General features: G+C 32.3%; 1 protein-coding gene across 1 annotated transcript; it reads left to right on the forward strand.

Moving 5' to 3' along the window:
- Positions 1 to 562: 562 nt before the first annotated feature.
- LOC148611684 (G protein-coupled receptor 54-like) lies at positions 563 to 4,534 on the forward strand. Its single transcript, XM_088592466.1, has 5 exons — positions 563 to 790; positions 912 to 1,266; positions 2,288 to 2,423; positions 2,543 to 2,769; positions 3,149 to 4,534. The coding sequence occupies exons 2-5, from the start codon at positions 967 to 969 to the stop codon at positions 3,458 to 3,460; spliced, it is 975 nt and encodes a 324-aa protein (XP_088448592.1). The 5' UTR covers positions 563 to 790; positions 912 to 966; the 3' UTR covers positions 3,461 to 4,534.
- Positions 4,535 to 8,155: the final 3,621 nt, after the last annotated feature.

Below are 8,155 nucleotides of genomic sequence, written 5' to 3' on the forward strand. Positions count from 1 at the left end.
CAAATGATTGGCTAACACTGTGTTCCGCAAGATTTTGGGCGATTTTAGTGGTTTATTTCCACAAAGACAGCCGAATTGTGTGCTCAAAGCAACAATGTCCTAGCTTCATAATGCACGAAATGAAGGGTGTAACGGATATACGGAAAGCGCTATCACTTTCAACTTCATTGTTATAGTGTTATTTAATTATTGTTTACAATTAATTGCATTTTGGACAAGTAAAATTTTAAATATTATATACAGCATATATGGATATGCCCTCTATTAAACTCAACGCTTACGACTGTGAAGCAATATTCCAACCGCTTAATTATGTGCAATCGACGGGAATACCGGCAACTGTAAACATCAGCATATTCAAAACATTTGTAAAGATCTCGACACATTTTTACTTAATTATTCAGCCATGTTTTCGAGAATGTTTTTTTTCGATTTGTTTCTTATTGTTAATTCTAAATTGGCATTTCTTTGAATGGAATTTTATTCTTGTTCAAAATGAAAAAAAAAAACAGAAATAAATGACTTTCTATTTTTTTTTTCTTCTTTTCTACATTAGAGATATCCAAAGATATCAAACAAGACATACTGAAAAGCAATTTAGTATCAATTTCTCGTTTTCAAGTTTGTATTTCCGATATTTTATCCTACATAAACAAATGTTTTTTTAAGTGATAATTTGGTCACCTCCCTGAATCAAACGTAAATTAAATCATTGTACTTTTTGGCGTACTTCATTCAAAGCTTGATAGTTGTTGTATTTATAAGAGGACTCTATCGTTCGTTGAACTACGTGAGTATTACGTGCATAAATAAGGCAGTCTTCAACCAAGTTTTTTTTTTTATTATTTTGTTGTTAGTAAATGTATAATACGTCACATTTTTGTCATTTAACTTTTAAATATATTTTTCAGGTACTTTGAAAAACATATAGTTACTCATTTAAGTTCTTTACGCTGATTTGAGAAAATGACATCCGATAACAATATGACTTATGAAACTTGGGACCATTTCTATACACAAACCGAATTTGTCACTATATCAACAGTGTGGAGTCTCATCACTTTGACTGGTATTTTCGGAAATGGGATCGTTATTTATACTTTGGTCCGGTATGGAAAGCAGTCTGTTACAAACCTCTACATAACAAATCTAGCGGTTGCTGATCTGAGCTTTATATTGTGTACAGTTCCGGCTACATGGATATTTCATTATTTTTCATGGATATTTGGTAATATTTTGTGTAAAATATCGAATTATATGATATATGTAAGTACATCTTAAATTTAATATGAATTTTTGTGCTAATGCTTGCAGATAAAACACCATATGATAAATAAATAAGAGAGGAACATGTAACCTACACACAAACGAAATAATTAAAAAATACTGTGCTTTACTCACGCGTAATAAAACAAATATATTTGGTTGAATTATACTACAAAACATAATTCGAGAAGATTTAGGAAAGCAAATTACTTTGATAAAAGTTAATAAGTTTAAAAACTCTTTTTTAATCTTCTCGGGGAATTCAGTTGTAGACAGGGTTGCCAAAAAGGCATTAAATGAAATAATAAAGGACGTTAGTTTGCCATACACTGATTTTAAACCTTTAATAAGGAAATATATTTTAAAGATGTGGCAGGACCGTTGGGACGGTCTTGAACACAACAAACTCAATTCCATAAAACCCGATCTAGGCTTTCATCAATCCGGGTCGGGCAATCGCAAAGAGCAAGTGGTCATGACTAGATGCCGCATTGGACATTCTAGATTTACACATGGCCATTTGCTTGTTGGTGATCCTCCAGAGTGTATCCCATGTCATTGCCCTTTCTCTATCAAACATGTTCTTCTAGATTGTGTGGATTTTGCCAACACCAGGCAAAATTATTTTGACTGCGCCAATATGTTTGATTTGTTCAAGACCGTTTCATCTGAAAACATCATCGATTTCTTGCGGGACATCGGTTTATTTAATAAAGTCTGAATTGGATACCTTCCTTAGTTTTTCAATATTTTAAATGTTTTATCGAATTTATGTTTCTATATGTATTTTATGTCTTAGGTTCACCTTTTATGTACCTTTTTATATGTAAATAGCTGCTTGTTTTAATTTCATTATTTTATGAAGAGACTTTGATCTTAATTTTAATATTTTCCTTGCATTAAATGTTCTTGCCGTGATATGGCCCTGGTCGCCGAAACGGCAATAAACAACAACAATCAATCAATCAATCATTTAATCTTCTTATCTTCAGCATACATTAGATTTTTTTTTATTTTCCAGGTTACACTGCACGCCACGTGCCTGATATTATCCACAATGACCGCTGATAGATATCAAGTTATCGTTAACCCATTCGAGGCGATGAAGTGGAGATCAAAATTTGCAACTTCGATTATTATCATAGGAGTTTGGACAGGTGGGTATTGTTTTAAAGTTGTTGGTTAGCTGTTTATTGTACCTAAAAAGTTAATTTCAAAAATAATATTATACAATTTGACGATTTTTACTTATTTTCATATATCTTTTTTGTTGCAGTGTCCTTTCTGATTTCGTTGCCAGCTTTATATTATTACACAGTTGTCGAAAATAATAATGAAAACATACTAATGTGTGTTCTACCTTCAATGTCGCTGGATAAGTGGCTTACATTCGGCAGTGTTTGTACATCTTTTGTTATACCTGTATCCATCATCAGCGTTAGCTATGGACGTATATTGTTTCATGTTTGGGATTGTCATATACTGATACATCAAGGAGACAAGGTGTGTTTTTTTTTTTTTTTTTTTTTTTTGTTTTTTGGGTTTTTTTGTTTTTGTTTTTTTTGTTTGTTTGTTTGTTTTTTGGTTTTGTTTGTTTGGTTTTTTTGTGTATGTGTGTGGTGTTTTTTTTTTTATTCAAGTATACGCCTTTGCTTCCTTTTACATTATATACATTAGGAGTATAATTTAAATTAATGTTCCGCCAAAATAAATTGGTTCTTTTAACATTTAAATAGCTAGGTACAAAGGTTAAATTATGTAACAGCAACACCAAACTACATAAACAGCGTAAAATTTCAATATTTTAACTCCATTTATTACTTACATTATTATTGAAAAAATCTTGTATAATTACGACTGAACATATTAACTTATTTTTCAGAAAAATAACAATGGAATAACGATGAAGAAAATAACAAAAAGAATCAAGCGAGTGACTCAAATGGTGGCCATTCTTGTCCTGGTTTTCTTTGCCTGTTGGCTACCTATTCATTTGTTGATGCTTTTATCTCGTTTTGTCGAAAATTTTCAAAACAAGGGAAACATAGAAAGTATAAAAATTTTTGGACTTTTTGGAAATACTTTGTCATTCATTAATTCTTGCATTAACCCCTTTATATACGCGTTTGTACATGATGATTTTCAAAAATCATTACGCAGACATTCAAGTCGTTTACATAAAGAAACAAGATAATTTTAAGTATAGAAAGTATGAACTTACTTTAAAGAGTATTTTATTATATAATTACATGAACGCTACAAACTAGTATACATTACATTCCAATAAGGATTCAAAACAATTTAACGAATACCGAGCTAGCACTTCTAAATAGAGTTCAACATTTTGCTGTCAAACATGCACAAAAGTTCAGCACACTCACACGAGCGGACATTTGCGAAAGTATGGTTGCGTTACGCAGCATAACAAGTGAAATCGAAAAACGCAAACTTCATTTCTTCGGCAAACTTTGCCTGTTGGATAATAGCTGCTTGGCGAAAACTATCTTCCTACACAGACTTTTTACATGCTTAACAGACAATCGAAATCGCATAGGCTTTATTCCAGATATTTTAGATATCTTAATCAAATATAACCTGTACGAATCCCTTGCGATCTTTATCAGAGACGGTGACTTTCCTGGTAAATTACAATGGAAACACATGGTGATAAATGTGGTTCATACAAAACATGATAATGACTGGAAAACACGTATAGACTCACAGAGTGGCTTTAGTCGATTCAGAGAAATCCAGTTCCATTGCTGTTGCTGACATCTGGAAGTACCCTACAAACTGCTGTGATTTGCGTACCGCTCACATTATTGCTAAATATATTTCCTCTGTACCAAACCTAATCGAACAATCATGTAAATAATGTGATCAAATATTCACCGATATGCTTGTCCATGCTACCCAAAACTGTACAAGTACTTCAGAGTTGTTTAATGTTTGGATGGACCTTATAATTGAACATTTTCCTCTAGAGCTGTACGTAGAACTAAGCGAGTATTATGATGAATCGCTTGTCCGAATTGTCCTCGGTAGAAAAACGTCCACTGAACTCTGTGATTCCGATATAGATGATTTCAGACGACTCTGCTACATCCATATCGTAAAGTCAACAGGTGAGTATTTAAGATGCTTACGTTGTTGCAATACATTTTTGTAGCTAATGCGTGTAATGTCACCAGTACACGAACATATCTTGCTCACTTTACTTGTATATAGATATGAATTAGTAATACAATTCATTATTATTATTATTTAATATTTTCTATTTGTGTCTTAATTAATTTGTAATTATGTAATTGCAATTCATGTAATCTCTATTTTGAGGAATTAAAGAATGAATGAATGAATGTTGAAAAAGTATCCATCAGCACCATGAAAACTGATGTATTCAACGGGTCATCGTTTTCCTTTCCTCGTTTGTCTACCCCGGACTTGACTTTTTATGAGCAACTCGGCGGGTGTTTCTAGAAAAGCAGAAGACGCTTACCCTACCGGTGCACCTGGTCCATGCTCCCAGTTTTTAGTGGAGTCCGAGTTGCTCATTTACTTTTGTTACTTTGTATGTATGATTTTAGTTACTTTGTGTTCTTTGTAGTGAATGTCTGTTTTCCATGTCTGGTCTTTGTCCCTGGATTACATTCTTTTGATTATCGCTATAACCTTGGTTCCCTTGATTACTCTTTAACCAAATAAATGTTATCAAATTAGAATGGAATATTGGAAGACGTGTTGAATAAATAACACTATGAAAAATACATGCATTTTTTTAATTAACCGTATTTCATATGTTTTTCTGCATCCAGAGTTAGGGAAAGAGTAATCAAGGTAACCACGATTCTAGCGAAAATCGAAAGAATGTAGTCCAGGGGTGGAAAACACACACACACAACAAAGAACATAGAATAACTATACAAAACAATAAAAGTAAATGAGTAACTCGGACTCCACTAAATCTGGGAGCATGGACCAGGTGTATCGATAGAGTAAGCGTCCTGTGATTTTTTTAGAAACACCCGCCGAGTTACTCGTAAAAAGTCAAGTTCAGGGTAGACAAAAGAGGAAAGGAAAACTATGACACGTTGAGCTCATTTAGTTTTCATGGTACAGATAGATACACCGTAACAATCCACGAATTCACGATGTCGACCTCCATTGAGGAAGAGTATTCTCAAAAGTGATGAAATACATTATACTGTAGGAGTCAATTTGTGTTATTGACCGTTTTGCTTAAAATATGTTTTGCATGTTTAAAAATTCAAAATATTTGAAAAAGTTTTCCCAAGAAACACCTTGAGTAGGAGACTAGCAACGGAAATTGAAAAATTACAACATGAAACCAACACTGGTCCGAACTGTTATTTTTTTTTTATTCTGAGCTAACGTTTTTCAAACCTCATTTGATAAATAGTACAATTGTCATTGTGTAGACACGATATTTTGACTTTTCACTTCGGAATATTTTAAGTTTGAACGGATTAAGCTTTTTTATAGACAGTCGTAATTATGAAATCGATCGTAAATTATGACGTCACAATACTATTTTAGGTTGTGACGTCATTACGTACGATCAACTTTACACTTACGACTTTTTTGTGAATTCGACGCTAGACACCATAAAAACAAAAACAAAACTAGCACAGCAAACTAAAATTAAGCGAGCCCATTTCATTAAATATCGAGGGATTGGGTACCTGTCAATTTTCGCTAGTAAAAGAAGAAAAAAGAAACAAAAACAATATATGATAGTCAATTAGGTTGCAATGATGATTGTAGAACTTTTGGGATATGACCATTATATTTGGGCTATGCATGGATGTCCAAGTAGTTTTTGTGTGAACAACTGAGTCGTGTCGGTGTAATCATCGCAGTTTCTATCAAATCGTATAGGTTGAAAGACAAAAGCTACATAAGCCGTAGCAGCAAGAATGTGACTACAAATAAAAATATAGTTGGCACTTCGAAAATCAAAAACTGTCAAAAGATTGAGATAAAACCTTGAATATTGTCATTCTCATCTCAGGATAAAGATCAAGGTTAGTGGCAGGCTATAGACTGTCCGTAGTGCTCTTTAAAATCAAGATTTTTTGGGTAGATGAGAAATTGGTAATATACAATAAGAAAAATATTTAGTAATAAAACATAATCTATGTGCCGTAAAATGAAATCAAAGGACTTTGCTAACTTGAAGACCTTTTGTTGGGGTTTAGCTTGGACGAAATCTTCCTAATAGGAGAAAAGGAAGATATGGGCAACTAAAGGTTCACAATTTGTACTTAGTAATGATGCGTATTTATTTACCTCGACCTATAATATGGTTGGTATTTGTGTGATTCTCTTCCATTGTGATAGTTTAATTAATAAATTTTAGTTAGGCTGCAGACTTAAGATAGTCGTACGACTATAGAATAAATCGAATTCTCGTAATCGTTGTATATGAAATAGGTCTAAATTATGACAAGCCCGTATCATGAAATTTTTGTTCAGAAGGTATCAACAGAATCGCACTTTTTTTAGACAGGTTCTTGTTTTTAAAAATGCAGATTACGGATATAAACAATAAGATAAAAAAAACAATATTGTTTTTGTTTTGTGTTTGTTTGTTTTGTTTTTTTGTTTTGTTTTGTTTTGTTTTGTTTTGTGTTTTGTTTTTTTGTTATTTTATTTGTTTGTTTGTTTTGTCATATACTTGACACAAAAATTAAACGTACAAGAAATACTCTATCCGAAATAAAACACAAGAAGCTTGTAGTATTCTGAGTGTTAATTTCTCGTCCGGAAGTGCATCATTTACCAAAAGGACACTTCATATCCGATAGAAAATCAGAGATAAGGATATTGGAAATAAAATGTGGGTTACTGTCCTTGACAAAGACCAAAAGGTTATTAAGTTTTTGTTAATTATTGCAAGCTATCATATTTCAAGTAAATATCTTCCAACAAAACAGAGCTGTCCTTCACTTGAATTTATTCGCAGAAATTAGTATTGGCGTTATCAGAGAGATTAATTATATAGATTTTCTTTGTCATATATATAATAATGTGGGACTTGTAGCAGGTCTAGTAGAAAGGTCCAGAAACGAAATTTCTAGAACTGAATCGTGAAGACTTCCAAAAAGTATAAAGATCAAGTAAATCAATGGAAGCAACGTACTTAATTGACGGTTGTCAAAAATGATGGAAACTAAAAAAAAGACGGAATGAAGACGGGTTTAGGTTACAGACCACCGATTGCATCATCAATTTGGAACGTACGCAAAAAAAGTCCTACGCCAAGGTACAAAGTAGTCCCTTTAGCATGCCATTATAAAAAAAGTTGACAATATTTTTAAATGAAAGAACTTTTATTCATAAAGGGGATTTTATTCTGATTATTCAGAATTTTATTTTAATTCTATTGTTCCTCATATAGAACTATCGGAAATCAGGGACGGTAAAGGAGTGTTTAAACCGAAAAATAGTAAGAAAGGTAAAAGGTAAAAAAAAAAATATGGCATGTACACTATGCCATAGACTTGCTACCAGTCCCTCTCTTTATATTAAAGAATATATGAAAAAGTTGATTGATTGCATGTATATTCCTCTGATAGCAAATCTAATAATTATTACGGGAAAGATTTATTCCGTCCTTTAGTGACATTAGGAAATGAACACGGGTTTCTAAAAAAAAACATTATACGCACACTCTATTATGGAACGCCTAAACTGTCTAATGAGATACATTATTGGTACGATACTTTTATTTGTTTAGTCTAGATTGCTTATTTACTTTAAAATTTAATAGTGTTTGTTTATGTTTTTTGTACGTTGTGTATCTTTAGGCTACAAACCACTAATTCAGATTCCCATTACTGTCTATGTTAATTTGCTCATTTTTCAG

Source organism: Perna viridis, chromosome 7, assembly GCF_037379345.1.
Source record: "Perna viridis isolate PV_CMFRI_1.1 ecotype Kerala chromosome 7, ASM3737934v1, whole genome shotgun sequence".
NCBI classification, from domain to species: Eukaryota; Metazoa; Mollusca; class Bivalvia; order Mytilida; family Mytilidae; genus Perna; species Perna viridis.